The sequence below is a fragment of the Euphorbia lathyris genome, chromosome 3 (genome assembly GCF_963576675.1).
Source record: "Euphorbia lathyris chromosome 3, ddEupLath1.1, whole genome shotgun sequence".
Classification (NCBI taxonomy): Eukaryota; Viridiplantae; Streptophyta; class Magnoliopsida; order Malpighiales; family Euphorbiaceae; genus Euphorbia; species Euphorbia lathyris.
In genome coordinates this window covers 69845687-69873145 of record NC_088912.1, presented here as the reverse complement: position 1 = coordinate 69873145, position 27459 = coordinate 69845687, and the positions used below count along the sequence as shown (strand labels likewise).

The window sequence follows — 27459 nt, the reverse complement described above, 5'->3', positions numbered from 1 at the left end:
TTTTACAGTTTGAAATGAGTTTTTTTTATATATTTTTTCTATAAACATATCACACAAATATAAAAACATTCATTTTGAACTCTTAAAAATGTAAATTTCAAATGCAAATGAAATGATGACACTATATTAACTGAGATATACGGTGTTATCATTTCAAAAATATTTATTTTGAACTTTATAAAAACATTCATTTTGAACTCTTAAAAACATATCACACAATCTGTGATGAGATATATGGTGTGATGATGAAACCATTATTATTTACTCGTAAATTGCATCACAATCAATGTATATTGTCACACTTCAAAGCAACGGTAGTGTATCTAGGAGTTGAAACTCGGACAACAAATAACTCAACCATTTGAGTTTATAAACGGTAATAGTCATATCTCTATACTTGCTTCAACTATGGATTTACTAACAGTGATTTATTTCTTTGGAGATACCAGACTATCAGGCCCGTCCCTGAGCATGGGCAGGAGGGGCGCCTGCCCAGGGCCCATGGTTGAAAGGGGTCCAATTATAGTAATGTATGGTAATATTATAGGCTTTTAAACTATATATACTTGATTAAATTCAAAAAGAAAATATATTTTAATTAAAAACATTGTTATAAGATACTTTCCAAATTAAAAATCTTGACATTAGATTAAATTCAAAAAGAAATTATACTTGAGTAAAAACATGGGCATCAGTTACTAAGTAGTGTTTCCAAACTTTCTAATTTATCTCACATTCTTTCCAAATTTTTTAATAAAAATGTTGGATATCAATTCACTAATTTATCTCAGAGAGTATTTCCATAATTATCTCTCTCACCCATCATTTCTAACAAAATTTCTAATTTATCTCTCCCGTCTTTGCAAAACTCTATCAGATTCTGATTTACTTGGTCTTCAATGACAATTTGGAGAAATGCATCAAAATCTTCCAATTTCAAGAACTTAGCCGCTAAAGTCCGTTAAGTGAGATGATTTTCAGATTTGATTTTTTATTTTTCTGTTATCATATTTTGTGTCCCGAAGAACATAAAATCTATTAGAACTATTTCATAATCTATTAAATTTGAAAATTTTGCATTTAGAATAATGCTCATAGACATCATTTTGTATAAGAAATTGGGTACTTAAAGGAATATTTTTTTTAATTGAAACACGGGGTACTTAAAGGAATATAAAATGTTTTTTTCATATGAAATGTTTTTATTAGATTGTTTGTTAAATGTAACAAAAAAAATCATTTTTAAGTAATATTCTTTTATACAATTGATTTTTCTATTTTATTTCTTACTTGTACTTATTTATTAAGGCCCTAGTTAGTAACTCGCCCATAGGCCTCTAAAACCTCAGGATCGGCCCTGCAGACTATTGCCAAGGAATGTACAATATCCATTTACCTATTTCCTTGTAATTTTGCACTAACCTCAATTTAAGTTGTATAATCTTGTTAACTTGAAATTATTATCACGGGGATAAAACAATTTTAAGGTATTAGTGTCTCTCAAGTACATTGGTGTTTTCCAATACAATTGAGTTGGTGCATGCATAAACTAACTCAATTGTTGGGTAATGCATGCTCTATAGGATCAAGTAAACTATTCCTCTTCAATACTTATCTAGATCTAAAAAAATATATAGTCATGTTTGGGTTGATCTAATTTACTTTGTTAAAGAACCAATTAAGAACATATCATCAACATAAATCATAATTTCTATGAAATAACCATCCATAACTCACGTGAACAAATAATAATCATAATTGGATTTTTAAAAACTTAATGTGTAGAAGTTCTTTGTACTCTATCCTCTCTACCTGGTCATACACTAAATTATTAATTTATTTTATTTAGTTATTTAGATTATTTTTTGTAAATTTGTATATTATAATTTTTAGTTTTATAATTTATTTATTAATTAATTTAAAATATATTACTAATTAATTACAATTTTATTAAATACTAATAATTAGTTAGATAATAACAATATCTAACAATAGCAAAATAGTTAACTGTAACTGCAACGGAACAGATAACCACAACTACAATAGCTATTACCTAATACTAAACTAAATTGATTCAATTTGAAATAATTTTAATCCTTTCTCTTTTTAAGAGAAAAAAAAAATTCAGGGATGGCTAAAAATAAAAATGAAAAATAAGGTGTCACATGCAAAGATGTGGTGGGGTTGATTTAGTAATGGAAAATGGGTCCAACACATAACTATATCATATGTTATGTTGTCTTTCATATTCACATGTTGTCTCTAATCTAATCTAATCTAATATATAGGGTTCACGGGCATTTTAATTGTTTAATTACATTTAGACAAAAATTTAATTAAGGAATCTCGATATTTGTAAGAATGCTAATTGGATTATATTTATAGAATGAAACGTTATATTTGTCGGATGTTATAACATTTTATAGTGCAGATTTTTGGATGGATTTCAGACACAAAACATCCCATGTTATAACATCATTCTGCTCTTTGATTTTCTTTTTCCCACTTTCTCACTTGTCTCTCATTTTTCTTTCTTTTCTATAGGTATTTTTCCTGATCAGCTATTTACATTTATTTATTGAATAAATTTTTTTTATTAATTTAACAAGGTATATTTGATAGTTTTTTTTTCATTTATGGGTAGTTGTGGTGCTTATTTCGTGAAAATTTATGTAAAATATGAAGTTTTGAATCGATTTAATAATTTATCAAATGATCTTGTTGAAATGTATAATTGTCAAATTAAATATATAAATATACAACAGTGTTTGAATTTGGATTCAATAGGAAAGTAACAGGAGGTAGTGGACGTGAGGTAATGGGTGAAAGTAGTTGGGAGCAACTTTGCTTTAGAGTCAGGGAGCTTCTTTGGCTGAAACGTGGAGCATCCTTACTGAAAAGTTATGTGCATAATATTTACAGTATAAATATAAAGTCAGCAGCATAAACAACGGAAAAATAGAGATAGTGGATGAGAGCAGTTAAAGAGTAGTCTTGCTTTAGAGTTAGTAGGTGAAAGCAGTTACGGAACTTCATTGGCTAAAACGTGGAGCATCCTTACTAGGAAGTTATCTGCATAATTGTTACAGCATAAATACATAATTCAAGAGTTGAAAAGATGGTCAACAACAATTAACAAAAATTAGACTCAACATCAAAAGAGTGTTTGGTTACTCACTTTTCTCCTCCTGTTTTAAGTGTTTGATTAGACAACCTTTGTTTGCCTTTCATAGCTGAATAGCAGAGAATGTCTGTTTTTTGGAAAATCACATTTTTCCAACAGCAAACAGTAGATAAACCAAACGGATCCCAATTCTCTACCAATTTCAATTTCTAATTTTCAATCCTTGATTTCGCACTTCTCTTTTCAATTTCAAGTTCTACAAATTCAATTTCTATATTTGTAATCCTTCAATTTCAAATATTTAAGTGTTTATTATCAATTCGGCATCGTTTATACTAATTAAGCCAATCTTTTTACGGTTTTAATTTCGAACCTTTAAACTTTTCGTCATTTAGCTTTACACAATCTTTTGATTTAAAAGCCAGATTTCATACTTTTGTAATTTTTCTACAAAATTATTGGCACGCTCGCACAATTCCGAAAAGGAAGAAACACTATGTTTTTAATATAGTTAGAAAAAACCAACCAAAAATATATGAAACTGCTTCAATTTATCCGATGTGATAGTTAAATAACAATCAAACCAGTCTTTTCAAATTTTCGATTTCAAAAGGTTAAAATTAATCTTATTTGAAAACGTTAGAGTTAAATTTATATTATTTTATATATTAAAACTAAATTTATACTTATTTTAAAATGTTATATTAAAGTGAATGAGGTAATGAACTTTTTTAGGCAAATGCCTTTAATTCTCATTAAAAATTAAAAGTCTAATCTTTACATATTTATATTCTTGATAGGTTTGCTCTCCAAACAAAATGACTAAGCTAAGGAATTAACACCATAAGGAGGATGACACATGGGTGAATCCGGACCATTGATGCTAGGGCAAATATTGGATGGTTAGGATTAAGAGTGGTTGTGACTGGGTGTGTGATGGTGCATCATTGGGCATGTGTTCCTCTTCTAGAATATACCTAAAGGTAAATGGACATAAAAGTCACCGATCTTAGTGAAAGGACTTTATTACCCTTGGCAACTCAAAGGTTGCCGACAGATAATTTATAAGTCTTCCAGACTTATTAATTGTACTTTGTGAACTGTAAACTCTTCATCTTCATGCCTTCCTCCTTTCTCGAACGTTTATGTATTTCCTCCAAAGCCAAAGGCTTTCTTCTTCTTTGTTGAACAATCTTCCATGAGTGCATGTTGATGTTATTACCCTCCCTCAAACTATGCTTGGTAAATATTTAGCAAGCCTAGTTTGCTAATCAGAAATCGGAGGTGAGGAGAGTGTTGGGCCTTGTTGAAGAGGTCGACGAGCTGCATGGCGGAGGAGATGGGCATGAGTCGTATCAGACCGACCTGAATCCTTTCTCTCACAACGTGACAGTCTATATCGATATGTTTGGTTCTCTCATGGAAAACGGGGTTCTGGGCTATGTGCATCGCCGATATGTTGTCGCAGAAAAGGAGAGCCGCCGATGTGGTGGAGATGTCGAGATCGGTTAATAACGTGGTGAGCCAGTGCAGTTCGCAGGTCGTGGAGGCCATGGCTCTGTATTCCGCCTCCGAGGATGACCTAAAGACCGTGTTTTGTTTCTTGGATCTCCAGGAAACAATGGAGGAGCCCAAGAAGGTGACGTAGCCGGTGATGGATTTGCGGGTTTTCGTGCAAGATCCCCAGTTGGAATCACAGAAGGCCTGGAGATGGAGGTTATTTGACGCCAGAAAGAACAATCCGAGGCCGATGGTGCCTTTGAGGTATCGCAAAATTATCTGAACTCTCTATTCATAATCTGACGTGGGTGCATGTAAATGTTGTGATAACTGGTTGATGATATAGGACAGATCCGGTCTTGTATGAGTTAGATACAGCAGCTTTCCTATTACTTGTCTGTATGCTGTGATATTTGTCAAAAGGAGGGCATGCATGTGGGCTTTGTGGTTTGGTAAAGCTGGTGTATGTGCTGGTTTGCAGTCTAGTAACTCATGTTCCTGTAAAAGTTCTAATATATATTTCCTCTGTGACATGTGCATGCCTTTGGAACTGCGAGCAAATTCGAACCCGAGGAAATAGTGGATTGGTCCAAGGTCCTTGATTTTGAAGGCCTGGTTGAGACGCTCCTTTGCCAAGGCTATCTCCTTGTCGTCGTTTCCTGCCAAAATTACATCATCCATATAGATGAGCAATATAGTAATGGAGTTCTGTACCTTCCTAGTGAACAAGGAAGGGTCTGCATTTGACTGTCTGAACCCCATTTTTCTTACTGTGCTTGTGAGCTTCATATTCCATTGCCGTCCGGCCTGACGTAAGCCGTAAAGTGACTTGTTTAATTTGCAAACGGCTCGGGGAGCGGCATCAATCATGCCTGGTGGCAATGTCATATAGACCTTTTCGTGCAACTCGCCGTGTAGGTAAGCATTGTCTATGTCGAGCTGCTGAATGTTCCATTGTTTTGCAACCGCTACTGTTAATATTGTTCTGATGGTAGTGAACTTTGCCACAGGTGCAAATATGGTGGTGAAGTCTACTCCCTCCTGTTGAGTATAGCCCTTAGCCACCAGACAGGCCTTGAATCGTGCCACGCTCCCATCCGCTTTGTGTTTCAGCTTGTAGACCCACCGGCATCCTATGGGCTTCTTGCCCTCAGGTAAAGAGACTATCCTCCATGTATTGTTGGATTCTAGGGCCGCGAGCTCATCGTTCATGGCTTGTCGCCAGTTTGTGTCTAACATATCTTGTTTATATGTGGCAGGTTCTGTGTGGCATGAGACGTTTATGACAAAGGTTTGTTTCTTGGGAGACAACTTGTGGTAGGAAAGATGTTTGTTGAGCTGGTGAGGTGAATTTGTGAAAGTAGGCAAAGGGTCACCCTTCATCAAGGCTACGTAGTAGTCTTTCAGGTAAGTGGGAGCCCTCCTTGCTCTAATTGGTCTGGTATTCATTTGCTCTGGTTGTGATTGCGGTGATTCTGTTGTAATGGTTTCTGTTTGTCTTGTCTCTTGGGGGTCCGTATCCATGTCATCATCGTCTTCTTCTGGTATTGTTGTGTGAGTTAGATCTTGGTCTGTGTCACTGCAGTATGTTGTGCCTTCTGCCTTGTTTTTGTCTGAAAATGGGAAATGTTCTTCAAAGAACTTTACATGCCTGGAAAAGAAAACACTGTTAGTTGATAGATTTAATAACTTGTATCCCTTTGTGCCCCCTTTGTGGCCGAGGAATACACATCGTATGGCCCTGTTAGTGAATTTATTTTTGTGTCTGTCAAGGGTTGAGGCATATGCCAAACACCCGAATACTTTGAGATCATTGATGTCACTCTTTTCCTTGTAGATGCGCTCATACGGCGTTTAATGCTGTATGGGCGTAGATGGCAGTCTGTTGATGAGGTAAACCGTATGACTAATTGCCTCGGTCCAAAAGGCTTTGGGTAAGCAGCTCTGCATCATCAGGGTTCTAGTCGTGTTCATAATGTCTTGATGCTTTCTTTCGACACGTCCATTCTATTGAGGTGTTTCTGTGCAAGACGTCTGGTGTACTATGCCCTTGTTTTCATAAAAGTCTCTCATTGAAAATTCTGGTCCATTGTCTGACCTTATTGCCTTTACTTCCCTGCTGAATTGTCTATTAACATGATTACAAAATGCTTGCAATGCATGTCTTGCTTCTCCTTTGTCATGCAACAGTGATATCCAAGTATACCTACTGTAGTCATCCAGAATGGTTAGGAAATAACGTTTGTTTGTGTGTGATTCCTTAACCGGCCCCCATATATCAACATGAATTAGGTCAAAAGATTGTTTTGCAATGCTGTTACTTAATATGAAAGGCAATTTCTTTTGTTTGGCTCTTTGACAAACATCACATGGCATTTCTTTGAAAGACTTATAGTCATTACATTGTATTCCTAAGGCCTTAAACCTCTCATAAGAGGGGTGGCCTAGGCGAGAGTGCCATACATTTGCCTTAATTGAATGTGAAACAACAGAAAAACTTTTGACTACATTTGGTAACGGATCCTCTAAGAAATATAATCCTCCTTGTTGCTTAGCCCAGCCAATCATCTTCCAGTTCTTGGCATCCTGTATTACACATGTTGACCCAGTTATGATGATGCACATGTCATTAGACTCTAAGATTTTGCTTGTTGAGATCAAATTGTAATTGAACTTTGGTATGCATAATACACCTTTCAAGGTGAGCCCTTTACTTAATGACACTATGCCTACATGTTCAGCTTTAACCTTTTCTCCATTTGGTAAACTGACCCAACAATTTTCTATTTTTGAGCATGAGCTGTAATAACCGACATTACACACAATATGGTCAGTCGCTCCGGTGTCAATGATCCATTGAGGCATGGCATTTTTATCAAGAGGGGTTTTAGAGGCGTTACCGGAATAGCTGTCCTTGTAGAAGGCGTTCACGCTGCTAGTGGAGGCTTGTGCTTTCTGTGGTAAGAGTGCCACTAACTTTTGATATTGTTCTTTGGTGAGACTAAAATGATTCCTTAAGATTTGTGTTATCTTCCTCCCCTGAATCTGACCCATCCTTGCCGCTATTTGTTGCAGAATTAGCTTTGGCCTGTGGTGCCCGGAAGTTGTTTCCTTTCGGCCTGTTCCCATAGCTTGGGGGATATCCGTGTTTTTTGAAACAGATATCCTCGGTGTGACCCGTGTTGCCGCAGTATGTGCATAAGGATGTGTTCTTGTTGTTTCCTTTGCGGTTGTTGTTAGCTTTGTTGCGGTAAGTGCTCTGCTTGTTCTGTTGGTTTGTGAGTCCTGCGAAAGAAACATTCTCACCGCCATCACTTTGTCTTGCAGGTGCGAGACCAATCTGTCTCTCGTGTTGAGTAGCTAAGGCGAATGCCTTGTTGAGCGACGACAATGGTTCGATGAGCAGTATCTGCGAACAGATGGTAGAATAGGCTTCATTCAAGCCTTGAAGGAAGGTTATGACCTGGTCAGCCTCCTGCTGGTCACGTAGTGTTTTGAACGCATTACATTCACAGGATGTCCTACAGACGCACTTCGGCATAGGCCTGAGATTGGTAAGTTCGTTGTAAAGGATTTTGAGGTTCGTGTAGTACTCGGTTACAGTACCCGCTCCTTGTTTTAACCCATGCATTTCTCTGCGCAGCTCCAAAATCCGTAGAGAATCTTTTTGAGCAAAGCGTTCCCTCAGATCTGTCCAAACCTGATCGACTTTATCAAGCCACATAATGCTCCTTGCGATCGAAGGAGACAAGGCGTGGTGGATCCAGGACATCACCATGTTGTTGCAGCGTTCCCACTGACTGTACATGTTGTCCGTCGTCGCCGGTGCCGAGATCGTGCCATCCACAAAAGAGTATTTGTTCTTGGACATTAGAGCAACTTTCACAGACCTTGACCATTGGTGGTAGTTCGGCCCAGTCAAGACTTGTGAAACCAGTGCCAATGTCGGTGTCTTGTTTGGTGGGAGGTGATAGGGGCTATTCGAGCTAATGATCGGAGGATTAACCATGCTTTCGTTTCTGGATTTTTAGCAGGGTGATGTTATTTCTCTGATACCATATTAAAGTGAATGAGGTAATGAACTCTTTTTAGGCAAATGCCTTTGATTCTCATTAAAAATTAAAAGTCTAATCTTTACATATTTATATTCTTGATAGGTTTGCTCTCCAAGCAAAATGACTAAGCTAAGGAATTAACACCATAAGAAGGATGACACATGGGTGAATCCGGACCATTGATGCTAGGGCAAATATTGGATGGTTAGGATTAAGAGTGGCTGTGACTGGGTGTGTGATGGTGCATCATTGGGCATGTGTTCCTCTTCTAGAATATACCTAAAGGTAAATGGACATAAAAGTCCCTGATCTTAGTGAAAGGACTTTATTACCCTTGGCAACTCAAAGGTTGCCGACGGATAATTTATAAGTCTTCCAGACTTATTAATTGTACTTTGTGAACTGTAAACTCTTCATCTTCACGCCTTCCTTCTTTCTCGAACGTTTCTGTATTTCTTCCAAAGCCAAAGGCTTTCTTCTTCTTTGTTGACCAATCTTCCATGAGTGCATGTTGATGTTATTATGTTATGATTAAATTTTGTCATTAAAACTTTTTTTTTTTTTTATTCCTCAAAAAAGAAAAAAGACTTTTGTTTTAAGTAGATGGAGTCGATCTACAATATTTAGTAGACCCTTGCTTTTTCTTTAAACTGGATGATAAAATATATAGGTAATTGTATTTTTAAATTAGGAATAATTTATTAGGGTAATAACATAATGATTCAGTTGTTAGTTAGGTTACTTAATTATTGAAGTTTATTAGGAAACAAAGAACTACTCTTAACTGTATATATATTCAAACATATTGAGTGAGCTACTCTGAGCTAAGTGATGGTGATATAATGTTTGTGGAATATTTGAATAAGCTTTTCTCGCACCTAATTTTGTTTTGTTTAACTCAAAAACTATATCTACCCTTTATGCATGCCAATAATTGCAATGCAGATCCAACTTAATTAATTTACATAAGGTATAAATTCCACATTGTTATTTTGAGAATGTGTAAATTTATCTTTAATAATATGCAATGATATATCAATTTTATCTTTACCTTAAAAGAAAACATGTGAATACATTAGTTTATTATTATTTGATTTATTATTTAACTACCAAATCTTTTGAATATCAATCAATTAAAGTTCCTTATAATTTCAAATCGTTTAAACTAAATCTTGAATCCCAGATAAATTTAGACATTATCCCTAATTAATGGGTAAATTACACCCATGGCCACTGAAATATACTCATTTTAACATTATGGCCATTGAACTTCAATTCTTAACAATATAATCATTAAACTTTACATTTTTTAATACTGGTGGTCAGTCAACTTTAACTAACTCCTCAAAATGAACGTTAACGAAAAATAAAAATATTCAAAAATTAAAGTTGTTCATAATGACATTTACCATGAAACCATATTTTTTATTTTCCAAAATCACATTTTTTAAGCATTCTTTCTCTAAAATTTCACTCTCTCTCCCTAACCAAACAACACCTAAATGACCTTAAAACGATAATTTTCAAGAACTAAAGTTCCTTAGAATTGCATTAAATCTTCGAATTTTTTATTTTGACACTGTCAACGGTCGTTTTGAGGCGTCGAGTTGCCATCGGTGTTAAAAAGTATAAAGTGCAGTCGTCATACCATTAAGAATTGAAGTTTAGAGATCATAATGTTAAAATGAGTAAAGTTTAGTAGCCATGGGTATAATTTACCCCTAATTAATTGGTCATTTGTATTTGGGTAAATTTCAAATAAAGCCCCTATGGTTTCACTAATTTTCTAATAAAGGACTGTGGTTTATTTTTTGTCAAAACGAGGATGAAGGTTTTCAACTTTAGCAAAATAAGGACTTTTTCGATTGATACCATTAAAATCACCCTTTACGACTTAAAAAATGACATTTTAAGAACTACTAATATTCTAAGCAACTTTAATTCTTCAACTTTTTTATTTTAAGATTATTTAGATGATGTTTGGTAAAGAGAGAGAAAGTTAATGTTCAGAGAGAGAAAGTTTCAAAAAAGATGATTTTCGAAAGGGTAAATTTGTATTTTTCTTATAATTAATTTTCGGCTTAATACATCAAGACCCCTCTGAACTTATTCTAAAAGTTTGATTACATCTCTGAATTTATAAAGTGTTTCGTTAACTCCTCAATTTGCTTAACATAATTTATTGGCCACCTAAATTTAACTTATTAGTCCTCTGAACTTGTTTAAGTGATATACAGGTGCACTGATTTCTATAAAAGAAAAAAGTTGATCCGATTAGGGTCCTGACAAAACGAGCTTAAAGGCCTGAACCATAAGCATAATGGGCTGGAGGAAAAGAGCCCAATAAGGCCCAAACTGGAGGCAGTTAGGCTGAAGTACCTCTCCAGTCTCTAGTGGAACTTGATTTCTGGGAATGTCCTAGTCTTTGTTTCAAACAACCATGCACAGACTTACCGTCACCGCCTTTTCGACAATCAATGCTACGCCGCCGCTTACTCCGCTTTCGCTCTCTATCCACTTCCCCTCTCCCAACCCCGCCAAACCCACAAACATATCTCTTTCAATTCAACAAAACTATTCAAGAGCTGGGCAAAGTCGGCCGAGTCGAAGACGCCCGCCACCTGTTCGATTCAATGCCTCAAAGAGATACCTCGTCGTGGAACTCCATGATCTCTGCTTATATCCAAAATAATAGAATTCTGGATGCTAAATTACTTTTTGAAGTTTGTGAGTACAAGAATGTAAGAACATGGACCACCTTACTATCTGGGTATGCAAAAGCTGGGCTTATTGAAGATGCTAAAAGTATATTTGAATCAATGCCGGAGCGCAATGTAGTTAGCTGGAATGCGATGTTGTCTGGGTATGTAAGGAATGGTGATATAAAGAATGCTAGGAAGTTATTTGATGAAATGCCCGAAAAGAATGTTTCTTCATGGAATTCGATTATAACTGGATATTCTCGTTGTGGCTTGATGAAAGAAGCGAGGGAGTTGTTTGATAATATGAGAGAAAGGAATTGCGTTTCTTGGATGTTGATTGTTTCTGGCTATGTTGAGATAAGCGAGTATAAAGAAGGGTGGTGTGTCTTTTTGATGATGATGAGAAGTGGAATCAGGCCTGATCAGGCAATTTTGGTGGTTAGCCTTTCAGCTATAATGGGTTTAAATGATTTGAATTTGATTGGCGGTTTGAGGACCATAGCGATTAAGATGGGTTGTGAAGGGAATGTTGTGGTGGGTACTGCTATTTTGAATACATATATGAGGACTGGGAATTTAGATAGTGCTTTTGATTTTTTTGAGGCAATGCCAGAAAGGAATGAGTACTCATGGACTAGTATGATTGCTGCCTTTTCACAGTGTGGGAGATTGGATGATGCAATTGCATTGTATGGTAGAGATAGTGAAAAAGACCTTGCTACAAGGACGGCAATGATTGCTGCATATATGCAGAATGGGAGAATTGATGATGCTAAGCTGATATTTGGTGAGATTTTGATCCCAAATGTGGTCTGTTGGAATTCTATGATTGGTGGATATGCTCAAAATGGAATGTTAGAAGAAGCAAAAGCTATGTTCTTGCAAATGCCTGTCAGGAATGCTGCTTCTTGGGCAGCCATGATAGCTGGCTTTGTACATATTGGGAGTAATAAAGAAGGTTTGAAGCTGTTTACTGAGCTTCATAGGACTGGGATGATTCCAAATCATTCAACCTTTACCACTGCTTTGTTGGCTTGTGCTAACATTCCAGACGTTGAAATAGGTAAACAATTACACTGTCTAACTATTAAGACTAGGTACCAGTCCAATCCATATGTGGGAAATGGGTTGATTTCTATGTATGCGAAGTGCAATAATATAGGAGAATTTTCCCAGTTATTTAATAGATTGAATGTGAGAGACACTGTCTCATGGAACTCACTTGTCTCAGGACTTTCGGAGAACAATATGTTGAATAATGCAAGGAACACTTTTGAAAACATGCCAATGCGAGATGTGGTATCTTGGACTACCATTATATCGGCATATGTGAACGCTGGTCAAACAGAGACTGCTTTGCAATTGTTCCTTGACATGTCATCAGCTGGAGTTAAACCAAATGACCTAACAGTTACAAGCCTTCTAAGTGCTTGTGGCGGTCTAGGTGCAACCAAGCTTGGAGAACAATTTCATGCATTGGTACTCAAGCATGGCTTTGTCTCATGTGTATGTGTTTGTAATGCTCTAATATCAATGTACTTCAAGTGTGGTAGTCTGGATGGCCTTGATGTCTTTGAAGGGATGGTTGATAGAGACATAGTCACATGGAATGCTGTTTTAACTGGATGTGCACAAAATGGAATTGGTAAAGTAGCAACCAAGCTTTTCAAGCAAATGGAAGCAGCAGGAGTTTTGCCCGATGAAATAAGCTTTTTAGCTGTTTTAAGTGCTTGTAGCCATTCTGGGTTGGTCAGCGAAGGATGGGACTATTTCATTTCTATGAGTCAAGATTATGGGATGACCCCTTCAATTTATCATTACACTTGTATGGTTGATCTCCTTGGGAGGGCTGGACAGCTCTCAGAAGCTGAAGCTCTCATCCGAAACATGCCTGTAAAAGAAGACTTTGTTATATGGGATTCGCTACTTGCTGCTTGTATGATACATCGAAACATGAGATTTGGCCAAATGGTTGCTGAAAAGCTTTTTCAGATGGGAACACGGAGATCTGGGACTTATGTCTTGTTGTCAAATATATATGCATCTCAAGGCATATGGGACAAAGCAGGGGAAGTAAGGAAACTCATGAAACAAAATATAGTGAAAAAAGAACCAGGAATCAGCTGGATTCAGATCAAGAACAAGGTCCACTGTTTCCATATGGGAGACAATAATCATGACGAGATCAAAGAGATTCACTTGGCACTAAAACAATTCTATGGACATTTCAGAATGTCAGGCTATGTACCAGATACAAATTTTGTGCTTTTTGATGTTGAAGAGGAACAAAAGGAGAATGATCTTCTCTACCATAGTGAGAAACTTGCAGTTGTGTTGGGGTTTCTGAGAACACCAAATGGTGCTCCTATTCAAATTATGAAGAATCTACGCATTTGTGCGGACTGTCATTCTTTCATGAAATTCATGTCCAAGTCTACCCAGCGTAAGATTGTCATCCGAGATGGCAACCGATTTCACCATATCCAGGATGGTATATGTTCCTGTGGGGATTATTGGTGAGCATCGCTTAGCAAAGTAGCAAACTGAAACCTCATTTTCTTCGGTGTCAAGTACAGTACTAGTAGAAGTTGCTTCCCTGAGATGCAATGATTCTCTATGGTCAGGCTTTCTCTGTGGTTGTTGTGTTTGGGGTGAACGCCAAACAGTGCTCGTATTCAAATTGTGAGAATCTTTCAACTGTTGAATTCATTCTTTCATGAATTCATGTCTTAAGATTATTGTTCCAAATGGCAACAGATTTCGCCATATCCAGGATGGTTGTGAGGGCTATTGGCGAGTATAAGGTAGCAAAGTATCAAATTGAGACCTCATGATCCATTTTGTCAAGCACAAAAAATTGCAGAAGTTGCTTGCCCCAAGACATAATGGTGCACACATTCTACCATAATTTCTTTTATGTTTTTTATTTGGATTTTTTTTATTACTTTTTTTTTCTGAGTATATATTTCTCTAACTGAAAAGAAGTCTTTTGTAAATTCTGGGCCACAGAAAGTCATTGATTTGATATACTTGATTGGTATAGATACAGAATCAAAGAACATGATATCCAATATTGAATCTCATAACTGTTCTTAATTGTCAAACGACGATAATGTGATGAAGAAGTTGCATACCTTTATTTATATTTTTGGCCTCGGAACTTGCCAAATTCTAGCCTCTGACCTTTTATTGGGTGAATTTAACCCTTCACCTTTCAATTTTGACAAAATATACACCCTGATAGACAGAACTTTCACATGTAGGGTCCATACGTCGTTGACTGACAGTGTCCGAAATAATATCATGTTATGTAACTTTTTTTACTAGATTTTGACACCTAGGATCCAACAATAACATCGCATTTTGGATGCCATGTGTCAAAATTTGCTGAAATAAGTTAGATGATATGGCGTTATTACGAGTGATAAGTTCAGGGACCAAAAGTATCATTTTTCCTATATTTATTATATATCGATTTTTAAATAAAAACTTACTAGTTCCATTCCACTATAATAATCACCAAAAACTTACTAATAGAAGCATTTAGGCATGCTGACTGAAGTAAATGTTATTTGCAGAAATGCTTGGTGACACAGTCACACAGTGATGAGAAGGCATGACTCTGAAATTATCAATGACCACCGATCATTATCATGGAGATGTACATACATTAGCATAAGTATTACTCGTGCATGTGCACTTAATATTTTTTTTTCCTCATCTTCTCAGAGATGGGGTAAAAGAACTGGTTCATCTCAATGAAGGCTGGTCAGCTCGTTATAGGTACCAATTGCTAGAAGTGAGATGTTATTCTGAAGCAGAAGTTATATTTTGCTAGAAGTGAGATGTTATCCTGAAGCAGAAGTTATATTTTCTGAAAGGAATTCGGAGAGAATGTTCAGCTTGTACTACCACAAGTATACCAATTGCTGTACTAGAATAGATTGTGCCAGACACCTTATGGTTTTAATATTAAGGAAATCTGGGAGTTTCCTGGTTTGCAAATATTTGCACATGCAGTTTTTGGCGCCATTGGATCATTGGATCCTGGTTACGTTTGAGATGTGGAAATAAGATGATTCAGCAGATTGTAAATGCTACTCAAGTATCTATTATTGAGTAGATATTTTGGGGGTTTTCAAGTATTCTGCCTTCTAGCTGTGAATAATATTTCAGCCATTCTGCAGTATCTCGAGTTGTTTCTTCAAATGTAACTTGTTTTTGGATAAAGAAGCAATTATGGGTCAGATTTTCTTCACTGATGTGATTTTGTAACTTGATGAAAAAGACCTCAAAGGTTATGTCTTTAAGATCATGGGGATAGTTGGTATTCTGGTAATCCACAAAGAGCTCCTCCAATTAAAGAGTTATGTAATATGTATTTCTTTCCACAAAACTGTATATAAGCTTTTCGATAATGGTAACTTCTGCACTCCATTTCACATATTTGTATTTTCATTATGGAAGGCAGGTAAAAAGAAAAAGAACAGAAAAACTTTAAGCTATAGCTTCTGATTTTCCTTCTTAAAAAAGAAACTAAATTTGATGAACGTCGCCCATGTGCTTTATATTTCACTAGTTGATCTAGTAGCCCGCTCTTCAACTTTAGCGTTAAAGCGTAGCAGATAAAGAGTCACATTGGATGTTAAAACATAGCGGATAAAGAGTCGCATTGGATTCTAAACTATGTTTGCATAAGCAATTTGGTCTAAAATGAACTTTATCAATTAATTCAATCTACAACTTGATATGTATCAATGTACAATTGGTGGTTTACTAACACGTGCGTCATTTTCGACTAATTTAACCACAATGCCAACTTTAAGAGTCAAATTAACTGTCGAAATTTAACCACTTGGAGCAAAATACCATATTGCTGAACCTGCTTGTGACATAAAAAGTTTCAAACTTTGGCTTGATACAAGTCATAAATTGGTCAGTAAAATTACATATTACACAGCCTAATTCTCTACATTGTTCTTTTTCTCGCACTGCAGATGCAGGTAAATACTCATTGTCATAATACACAGATCATATACTTCAAAGAATTTCATAGTAGCAGTAGTATTTCAGTTAGTGTATGTAAACTATGTTCATCGCCAGAAACAACAACCTAAAATAGAAATCTATATTACCTCTACTGAAATTCTTGTTTTTTCTATAATGAACTTACAAGTGATGGTTTCAACAGAACATTGCCCCTAAAATTATTTTAACTACAGAACTTGCCTGTTGAGAAGCCATTGTAACTGAGGATCAGCACACCCGTCAAATACTTGGAAGCATCGGTATGACCTCCTAGCATAATTTCCATCTGAAACAATGTTCTGCAATAGGACACCAAGCTACATTTGACCTCACTGTTAGATATGATTAGCAGATAGTACAGCATAAGAACAGAGAACGAGCCACCACCGCGTGTGGAAACTTCGCAAATTGTTTCTTTCCAACATAGAAACTAGAACTCAACAACTGATAAAAGTATCAATCGGATTGGGAATTGAGGCTGTAAATATTTCCAACCACTCCAATAAAGCTAACTGCAACTGCCATGGTTAACATAAACAATGACAAGCACTTCTCTTTAAAAGTCAAACCCTCCCCGCGATTACTTAATCTCAATGCAACAAGAGGTGGAAATATGAAACCCAATGAAACTGCTGTAGTTGCACCTGTAAATTTGAAAGCTGTCCAAATATTGGGAATCATGGTAGACCCAAGATAGATGAGTCCCAATAGCACTGTTGTTAATACCAAAGATCTCTTCCTACTCTCTGAAAGAGGAGGTGCTCCCTCAAACACCATGGAATCCACCGTTTGCCGTAAAGAGAAATGAATTACAGGAAACACAAGAACCAAATGAAAAATATACCCAACCCTCACAATATAATCCAAGGCAGAGCTGTAAGGAACTCCAAGGTCTGCATCAAAATTTGTCAACACATCAGATTCAGTATCTTTCCCAAAAAGTAAATACCCTGATATGGCCGTGGAGGAATAAACTGCAATGCAAAGAGCAGTTGTGATTCTCCCCACTTGGTTCATCTTCTGGGGCGACCTGGCTTCGAGCTCGTTATATATAGGCTGAACATTGAAGTGGCAAACATAAGCATTTGTCATAATGGGAATCACCACAAGCAAATCAAGAATAGCAGTCTTTGAGCCGAAATCTGGAGTCAACCTTGGAGCTTCAATGGTCCCTTCAACAATCTTAATGAAGGCAACAATAAAGCATACCACAACAAATACCACAGCCAAAGCTACAGAAGCAGCTGAAGTCATGGTTAGCGAATCGATCTTATTAAGAAAACAAAGGGGAGCTAGAAAAATAACCAAAACAATCAAAATCAACAACCTCCTGTGATCCCAAACCCCATGCCCTAACCATTGATCAAAAACCCCCATGTGATGGAGAGACCCTGACATAACATCACCCATAATGATCAAATACACAACCATAACACCAGCATTGTTCACAATTATGCAGATCTCTGATAAAATCTTAGCAGTTTTACCTAAAGCTAATTGAACAACTTCACCATATGAAGAAGCCTTACAGAGTACAGAAAACCTAATCAACAATTCCACACTGATTTCAGAGAGGATACCCATCAGAATTATCAACACAATCCCCAAAATCAATCCAAGAACCTTCATTGTAGCTGGCAAGGCCATGATCCCAGCCCCAATAATAGTTGTTGTGAGGTTAAAAACCGCACCATAAACGCCAGAGCCTTTATTGGCTTTGGAGGCAGATGATGGATAATTATCAATGTCAAAATCATCATCACCATCATTTAAAATCTTAACCTCTTCGTTCCTGAGACCTTTAAGATTCTCTGAATCGCCAAGAGCGAGCATTTTGAGGTGGGCTTTTCGAGGATGAACTGGGATTTCAGAATCGTTATGCACTTGTAATTCTACATATGAATTCTTGGGAATAGCTGTATAATTTCTATCCATTGAATAGAACACAAAATCGAGAAAAAGAAAAAGAAAGAATCTTACGATATTTACCTTAGAGATCCTTGAAATAGAGGAGAAGAAAGAAAGAAAGATTGAGCCCCTCTGCCTCAAGATCTATAGTGGAAGTCAACCTAGTTTTCTCTTTGACGCGGAGGGAAAGAGGGGCAAATCACAGAAATTTTGAGCTGCAGGATGAAAGGTTATTGTAATTGGTGGAATGGGAATTTTTAATTTTCTGTTTTTAATTTTCTTTTTTTCAGCTAAAAGTCATGCCACGTCATCTGGGTCCACAGGATTGAAGACTTTATGTTTAGAATTTAGATTTTGGGGAGTCGGCTTTTTTTTTTCTTTTTAATGGAATGAGCTCACAACAAATCTAGAATAACAAATACAGAATATCCACAAATTTATTATTATTACAATTATTAATAAACTACTTAAATTTATATATTTTGAGTAGATAACGAATTTTTTTTTATATCATTTATCTAATTATTATTCGTTTGGGAAGTGCCAAATGTGTAATTAGAGGTAAAAATTCACACGAACCGATTACATGATATGTAATTATGTTTATGTAATTCAATAATAATTAAAATATATTTATGAATCAAAATTATATAATCACGTCACTACAAACAGTAAATTCGCAATTTATGTAAAAAGTTTTTACAGTATAAATACATTTTGTAGATTTCCAAGTATGTTATTCTGATTACTTCATTCACAAAGAAGTATCATAGAGAGAAATTCAAAAGTCGAAAGATAGAGTTTTGTGCAGTAGCGAGCCAGCACCGAATGTTCGGAGGGGCTTTAGTGTACGTAGGAAAAAATATTCGCCGAAAATGCTATTTATTGTACGAGTAGGACAAAAAAAAATCAAAAATTTTTAAAATATAATGTCTATTATACGAGTTTGACAAAAAAAATTAAAATATTTCGCCAAACTTATAGATATTAATCTCCAATTCAATTATTAAATCATAGAAAATATGAATTTTTTTTTAAACGAACTGATATGCAATTTGTGCAAAATAAGGAATAAAATATCTATGTTTTATAATAATGTTTAAAATTGACCAAACTTGCTAATATTAGAGGTAAAATTGCTATTGGCTGCCAACGTTAGGGATAAAATTGCATCATTTTAAACGTTGGGGTAAAATTGCTCATGACAGTTAACATTAAGAGTATTTTTACACTTTATTCCAAAATATATTAAAAAAGAATAATTGATTTAATTTGATATAATTTAAATTACAATTAGGTAGATATAATTTTTAAATCTCAATTTTTATATAAATTTCCTTTAATTTTCTTTTAATATTGAAAACTCATTTTTTAAGTGTTGATTTATTTTCAAACAAGTTAAAGTTAAAAGATAAAAAAGAAAAACAACAAATTTTAACTTATTGGGAATTGCATTTCTCCTGTAAAAAGTAAATATGTTGAAGTTACAAGGAAAGTACAACAGAGAATTAATTAAAAAAATATCGAATCCTTCTCTTCTTCTTCCCTATTCTTTTCTTCTCCACCATTTTTCTAACTCTGAAACTTACTCTCCATTGAAGCCATAGTTTTTCTCTTATCGATTTCCCTTACCCAAAAATTGCAGTATATCTTCTGCAATTGAAGCAGCCGCCATGGCCGGAGGGGCTCCAGCCATGGCGGCTCCTGGCGGAACCAGAGAGAAAAACCCCTCTCTGGGGTTTTCCGGCGGGGCCGGAGGGTCGACCGACCCTCCCCACCCCCTCTGGCTCCGCCCCTGGTTTTGTGTTTAGTTGTTTTACAGAGAAAGAAGGAAAGGATGATGTATATGTCTGAGAATAAAAGTTATATTTTATCTTTCAATTTCTTCCTATTTGTAACAAATTAAATGGATCAAATTTGACCGGTTCGAGTCCCATCAAAAGTGACTCGTTCAAAATATCATACAAATCTCACTCACGCTTGATAGGACCAACTCTCTACAAGATTCACATTGTTGGTAAATATAATGTGTGACGATGCATACGTCAAGAGCGTGTGTGCTATATATTTGTTAGGATTATATAGACTTCTCAAATAATTGATCTTCAGATGATTTTGTATCCAATACCCCCCAGATCACATAACATATCATTTCTCAAACGATCTCAATCACCATTTATCATATAAGATCGCATTTACAATTGTGTTTTATGGCATCAGAAAAACATAATTAGTCGATCAATAAATACATCACAATTAATATGATATTAAAATTGTATCGTGTGATCTTTCTCTTTTCTCGAATCTCAAAAACATAAAACATTAAATTAGAACTTGAGAGACATATCAAAGTATTAAGGGTATACTAATGAGATTCATGCAAAATTTAAGGGTCTCACACTATGTGTGAGCACGGACTTTTTCCGGCCTTAGTGATGAGTCTATGTTACACTCTTGCTGACAGTTTGTGTGAGTAAACTCCACACATCACGTTGTGCGGAATGCAAGCTAAGACATGGACCCTGTTGTTTCTGCGTTCCTTAACTTACTTTACTTCATTTTTATCAAGATCCATAAAGTTTAATCTTTCTGAGATTTAAAAAGTTCCTGCGCTGACATGTAGGTCACTGATCGAGTACCCTGGTCTCCGATCGGAGACCATAAACGGTTTTCGGGTTTTTTCTAAGCAGTTTTTTTTATAGTTTTGAGAGTTTTCTCCACTACTTAAGTGGAAAAAATTGACAAAACCAAGAAAATAACAGTTTTACACCAAAAAAGAAAGTTTTCAAAGAAAGAGAAGGGATTTTTAAGTGAAAGTGAGTGAAATTGCTTGAATTAAGTGAAAACACTTGAAATTTAGTGAAAAGATAATTGTTGAGGAATTTCTGTAAGTGCACAGTTTTCTTGTAGTAATAAAAGATATCAATCCCAATATGAACAAAGTTTATTACTCACTATCACTTTTATCTGTTTCTTTTGTTTACAGTAAATCTGAATTTTGTTGGTTTAAGTTATCAGATTCTAAAAATCTAAACTAGTCTACAGTAAACTATGAACACCTTTGATGAATAGATGAATATTATGGAATCAAATGTAATGGATGTGCTTAAAGTATGGTTTCGTAAATATTTTTCTCACTCTATAGACTAAGTTAATTTAGTTTCCAATTTACTCTCTCGATATAAATCAGAGTCCTTTATAATTCATATGAAGCATTAATTCCTAGTTCTCACTTAGAGAATTAATTTCACTGTCATACAAAATTACAAGTATACAAGTTAACATACGGCAATCATTCAATAAACTTTATATCTCTAGCGAATACCGAATGATCAATTCCTTATAATCTTAGTTAGAATTAATCTCTCAATTTGTTTCCTAACTTAAGAATATCAATATATTAAAAGATCGAGAACATCCATATAAGGAAACTCTGCAATGGAATTTACTGTAGTAGATGAAGAACGCTTACACACCAAATTTACTACATTTGAAGGTTCCTACACCAAAATAAACATCATTTCAAGTCTTATTGTAGAGAAAATACGTTTATCACAACTGTTTCTCACTATTTGTCGATTCTGAAGTCATTACACTTCCACCTCTCATTTACCGGTGAATCTCAGTTCAAATACGTGGAAATCCACTTTCTGTTCATCTTAATTTTCTGTTGCAGAGTCCAGATTGCTGCTCAAGTCTCAATCAGGTGTTCATCGGCCTACCACACTCCAAAAACTGGAAAAGCGTTTCAGAGGTAACTTCTGAAATGTTTTAAAAGCTCATCCCTACTACATGTTATCTGTTTATTTATTTTCACATTTTACCTTTGTTTCGGGTTTCTGACACGTAAACAGAGGGTCTGCTCGTAGGGTGGCCCCCGATCGGCGACCTAGTTCCCGATCGGGGACCTCTGTTACGTATAGAGTATCATGCCAAATCGGTAACAAGGATAGACGGGTAGACTCGTGTTTCCATGTTCAGGTAGGGTAGATTTATTTCGGTAAATTTATTATTCTGTTATTTTTAATCACATGAGGCTAAAATCAATCTCGGGCTATAAAAGTAGATTAGCTCCTGCACTTTGCAAATGTCTCACCAACTTTCTGAATTTACTTATTTCGTAACAACTAAATACAAAAACCAAAATACTAACTTGTTGAAACACATTTCCACAATGATTTTGATTTGACAAAATTATTTAAGTTAGATTTAATTTTCCATGATAAAATATTCTAACACATTGAATTTAAATTCTTTGATTTAGTTAATACTAATGTGTTTGTTCAATGATGAGTTATTTAAATATAAGAGCTTAAGACATTAAAAGATCAAGACCCAAAAGCCCACAAGAGAATGTCAAAACCCAAGTCAACAGAATCAAGCCATGCGGCCCAGCAGGAAGAAACGAAGCCCAACAGCAAGAAGGATCGAGAAGCCATTCTCAATTGCTTCATGTTGAAGCTGCTGAGTCAAACGGATAGAAGACAGGTCAGTAGTTGACCTGAGTAACTTCAAGACAAAGTCGTTCCACTTCGAGAAAGTTTCAGAAGACGCAGGAAGCTGTCTGGAAGACTTTGTCAAAAGAAGATGGACAATCTAACGACTACCAACCAGACGTACCTGGCAACTGAAGAAGGCAGAAGATGCAACGTTCTTATTGGCCGAAGGCACTGAGCACTGATTGGGTGAAAACGACTGTGAGCCGTTTCCCTCCAACGATTATTTCGAAATTTAAAATAACCGGTGCCTCAGATGTCACTATAAATAGGTCTCTCAAATGCTTCATTCGATGCAGATCTTCAACCAAGTCACCAAATAGCTACTTGAAGTTTCTGTCTCAAAAGCAAAGTAAAAGAGAAATCTTACACTCATTCAAATCTTGTGTAAAAGTCTAGATTGTTTAGCATCTAAAGTGTTCTGTGTAATTAGAACAAAAACTTTATCAATTCTAGAAGAATAGAATGAGATACTGAGTTGCTCGGTTATAGCACTCAGTGGTAGAGGTAATGTTGAGTAGAAGAATAGAGGAAGGTACTCTTGTATACTCAGTAACTATTGTAAGAGGTTTGTGCTCTACCTGAAAGAGCTCAGTAGTGGATTTCAAAAGGTCAGAAGGATTCCGGAGACTGGACGTAGGCAAGGAGGCCGAACCAGGATAAGTCTGCTGAGTAATGTTTTTCTAACTCTTACTCCTTATATACTTGCTTTGTGTTGTGCCTAGTAAAACGTAAAACGTACTCACTGAGTTGCGTGATCTGAACACTGAGTTCGGGAATAGACTTAAGTGCTATCTCATGACTCACGATAGAAGCAGCTTTAGTTACTAATTAACTAAACTTGCCTCTGATCCTACTCAGCATCACAGTGCTAAAAGACTTAGTAAAAGTCTTTAAAAAAAAATCAGCCTTAACATGAATTTTTTTAAATAGTTCCTAACTCCCCATTGGAACTAATCTTGTCACGCTATACGAGACCAATATAACTATCGATCGTCGTCCATTCGATCTCTCAAACATGCAATATTAAAGCCATCTCCAAAGGCTCTCTAAATATAAAGAGAGCCCTTGGAATCCAGCTCCAATGGAGCTGGATAACCTTGCGGCAAAGATGCCGCAAGGTTTGTGGTACTCTAAATATAGAGTACCATTTTGCCTTGCGGCATCTTTGCCGCAAGGCAAATCACATATTTTATTTTATTTTTTTATTTTTTTTTTATTTTAACTTTAGTTTTATTTTATATTATTTATTTTTGTTTTATAAAATATGTTAATTATTTATTAATTGTGGTATTTATTTTAATTTTATGTTTATTTATTTTTTTGTAGCTTTTATTTTAATTTTTTTATATATTTATTATTTATGTATTATTTTTTTAGAGATATTTGTGTTATTTAATTTTTAATTGTAATGTTATTTGGTTTATTTATTGTGTATTATTTGATATAATAATAATAAAGAGCATGTTTAGAGATGGCCTACCTGTTATTGTATTAGTCAGACATTGGCTAATAAAGTTGTTCAAAATCTTGTTATGTCAGCATGAGCATGCATCTTCCTTTTATCTCGCATATACATGCGCTGCCGCACTATTTTTTAAATAAATGCAAGGATCTGTTTATCATTATACGTTTAGAAAACTAAAGTATTCTTTACTATTTAACTTTAATAACATTTTTTTAAAAAAAATAAGAAAGAAAAAAATAACCAGTTTTAATTTAATTCAAAACTTACAATTTAAAACTCAATATTCACTACTTAAATTTAAATATTAAAAAACAATTTTTCATCCTTCCTGAAACACACTCAAAAAGGAAGACAACCAAACAAACAGGGTCAGTGGTCATTGGTCTTTAACATTTTCCTCCCATTATTTTTTTCACTTTCTCTGAATTGCATTCATAGGTTAGAATACCAGACATCCCCAAAAACATCAACTAATGAATGGCCATTCATTATCCTGTTAAAACCGAATCAAACCGAATAAATTCGGCTTTTTGGTTCGATTCTGAATCGGTTTCATTTTATAGAGAATATCAGTTTTTCAGTTCGGATCGACTATGCAAAAATTACTTAAAAACCGAACCGATTATGCAAACCAAACTTAACCTGTCATCAACTGTCACTATTTTGCAAACCAAAAGATTATATATAACAGAGATAGTGACATAACCACTCTCTAAATGGAGCTGCTGCTTCACACTCATTCACAATAATGTCAATGTCATCATATCAAGAAAATAAGACACCATGTTTATGCATAGGATGTAATAATTCAAAAGAAGCAATCTAACCTTGAAGTTCTGTGAGAGCTAATGATGAGGACCTTTTAAGTATGTCAATATTTAAATAAATAAAATTTCCTCCAACCCTATATAACTTTGTGGGATCATTTCGTTTTTTTAGATGGTGGTTCTATTTCTTCCTCCTCATCTTCTTCCTCATCGTCATCTTCATCGTCATCATCGTCTTCATCATCATCATCATCATCATCCTCATCATCATCACTACCTTCTGCATTACCATTAACCTCATCATCCGAATCCTCTTCGTCGTCATCATCATCATCATCACTCCCTTCCTCTCCAGATGAATCATCAGCGTCCTGATCATCATCACAATCCTCATCCTCAGAATCACCAGCATCCTTGTTCTCATCTGCAGGTTTTCCTACTCTATTTAGTTCAGCCATTGGAAACCTACAAAATCATCCTTCTATCTCATTACTTGTTGATCCTTGGCAAGGAAAATTTGACGAAACATTAAAGAAAATAAAAAAGAGATTCGGTTTCACCTCTTTTCAATCACAGTCGAATCAGATATCGCGCCTAAATCATCTCTTTGTGATATCTGTACATTAAAAATGTAGAAGTAAAGGCAGACATTAACCATATAGAACAGCTAATACACTTAAAACAGACTTACAAAATGCCTCAGAAATGTAATACCCTCAACACATTAAAACGAAAGTAGTCCTACCCCATATCTCCCAAACAAGTGAGCAAAAAGGATAAAAACATATCAACAACATTGAATGAAAATAACTTGTGCACAAGTGAGCAAAAAGGATAAAAACGAAATCCCAAAGCAAGAATTAGAGACTGAAGAATACACATTATACAAAAAGTAAAATTCAATGATATTCCCTATGAATGCAAGGAACATTTAGCAACTTCTAGGGTTTCCTTGGATGGGGTTGAGGAGAGAATTTTAATGTAAGGGGAGGGTGAAGTGAGGTAGACTGAAGTTATTGAAGGAGAAACAATCAACCTTGCTTGGATGGAGGTGAAGGATTTATAAGGTTAAATAAGTTTATTTTGAAAGTTTTACAAAGCTTCAAATCCACCAATTTGTTAGGCCTAAATATAACCTTCTCCATTTGACTCTTAATCAAAGCAGACTCTTAAAAAATGGAAGCTATAAACATTACTATCCAACAAATATGACCTTTTTTTTTTTATCTTGGTACATAGCATACCTTCAAGGACATGAACTATTTTCTTGCAAAAGAAAAATTCGATCTACTGTAATATACATCAAGAACAGTAGCATAGGACTGCTTGAATAATTCACTATATCCTCAACTTAGAAAAATTGGAAGGAGAGTTACAAATCCAAATAGTGCTCCCTCAGTTTCAACAGGAGTTTGAGCAGAACTAAGAAGAATTTTGTTCATATAATGATTCTGCCAACAAGTTCAGTTCCTTTTAACACAAAAACAAATCACAATCTTGAAATTCCCGAGTAACATTCCGAGTAACTTTGGTTGAAAAATCGTAAGCAAGAAACCCTCATACAAAAAATACCCAATTCCTCAGACTCAGAGAAGAGAACAACCCATCATCAAAATCAAATGAAAGCCACAAATAGATGTTAAAAATTGCAATAAAATGACACAAGAAACAAGGATTAGAGAGTAAGATTGAGAGAAAGAACAATGTACCATGAAGAGAAGCGATATCAGAGACTTTTGAGCAAGCAGGACAGTCTCCAGCGCCGCAGCTTGCAACGTGGGAAACAAAATCCTCTTTAAATTGTCAGTAGTGTAGGTATGTGATGATACACTATCCATTCTTCCGATAAGAAAGGAGGAAATATAGAGAAATCAGCAAGAAGAAGAAGAAGAAGAAGAAGAAGAAGGCAGAGACAAAGAGACACAGAAAAATAGGAAGGTCAAGTATGAAAGAGGGTTTTTTGGTTGGGTGAGACAAGGAACAGCTAAAATCATTAGGGTTTTGACCATTTTTATGGTAATGTTTTCTTTCGGTAGGTCCCACTTCTGTCTATCCAATTCATTTCGGCGTGGGTTGCATGTATCAGAGCATCTCTAGTGGTTCTAAGGACTGATCTGTAAATATTATTAATGTCTAACCACTATTTTATACAAAATTCTTTGTATCCGGATTTGATCAGTTTCTAAATTTAGACACTGATATTTGGATTTGAGGAAGAAAGCAAGAAAGGCAGCAGGTTGAATAAGGATTGCTACTCGCGTGATGTGTCAAAGCATGAAAAGTGGCGTGGTCTTCCTACACAGTGAGGGCGTGTTTCCATTGATTTTTGTAAAGCAACCATATACTTCACCATGGGTCCCATGCAATTTTCGCCAAAAAAAAATTGGTTTATTTTGGTAAAATTTCTGTTT

General features: G+C 35.4%; 3 protein-coding genes across 5 annotated transcripts; 1 reads left to right on the top strand and 2 right to left on the bottom strand.

Moving 5' to 3' along the window:
• Positions 1–11101: 11101 nt before the first annotated feature.
• LOC136224223 (pentatricopeptide repeat-containing protein At1g09410, mitochondrial-like) lies at positions 11102–15816 on the top strand. Of its 3 annotated transcripts, none has more exons than XM_066012496.1 (3): positions 11102–12444; positions 12613–14269; positions 14960–15816. In XM_066012496.1, exons 1-2 carry the CDS (start codon positions 11157–11159, stop codon positions 13899–13901), a joined length of 2577 nt encoding a protein of 858 aa, XP_065868568.1. In that variant the 5' UTR covers positions 11102–11156; the 3' UTR covers positions 13902–14269; positions 14960–15816. The 3 variants fall into 3 exon arrangements, with proteins under 3 accessions (XP_065868568.1, XP_065868567.1, XP_065868566.1); XM_066012495.1 differs by having other exon boundaries at positions 11102–14063; positions 14139–14269; XM_066012494.1 differs by having other exon boundaries at positions 11102–14269.
• Positions 15817–16417: 601 nt separating this feature from the next.
• On the bottom strand, positions 16418–18562 carry LOC136223962 (amino acid transporter AVT6E). The gene has a single exon (XM_066012142.1). The coding sequence runs from the start codon at positions 18342–18344 to the stop codon at positions 16866–16868; it is 1479 nt and encodes a 492-aa protein (XP_065868214.1). The 5' UTR covers positions 18345–18562; the 3' UTR covers positions 16418–16865.
• A 6380-nt stretch (positions 18563–24942) lies between these two features.
• Positions 24943–27038, bottom strand: LOC136223359 (phosphopantothenoylcysteine decarboxylase subunit VHS3-like). The gene is made up of 3 exons (XM_066011309.1): positions 26758–27038; positions 25609–25664; positions 24943–25513 (listed from the first exon to the last, which is right to left on the bottom strand). Exons 1-3 carry the CDS (start codon positions 26884–26886, stop codon positions 25204–25206), a joined length of 495 nt encoding a protein of 164 aa, XP_065867381.1. The 5' UTR covers positions 26887–27038; the 3' UTR covers positions 24943–25203.
• Positions 27039–27459: the final 421 nt, after the last annotated feature.

Coding starts and splice junctions, on each gene's coding strand:
- LOC136224223 (XM_066012495.1), top strand. CDS start 11,157: ATGCTACGCCGCCGCTTACTCCGCTTTCGCTCTCTATCCACTTCCCCT.
- LOC136223962 (XM_066012142.1), bottom strand. CDS start 18,344: ATGGATAGAAATTATACAGCTATTCCCAAGAATTCATATGTAGAATTA.
- LOC136223359 (XM_066011309.1), bottom strand. CDS start 26,886: ATGGATAGTGTATCATCACATACCTACACTACTGACAATTTAAAGAGG. Junction 25,665..26,757: donor TGATATCGCTTCTCTTCATG/GTACATTGTTCT, acceptor TTTAATGTACAG/ATATCACAAAGAGATGATTT. Junction 25,514..25,608: donor TCGACTGTGATTGAAAAGAG/GTGAAACCGAAT, acceptor ATGATTTTGTAG/GTTTCCAATGGCTGAACTAA.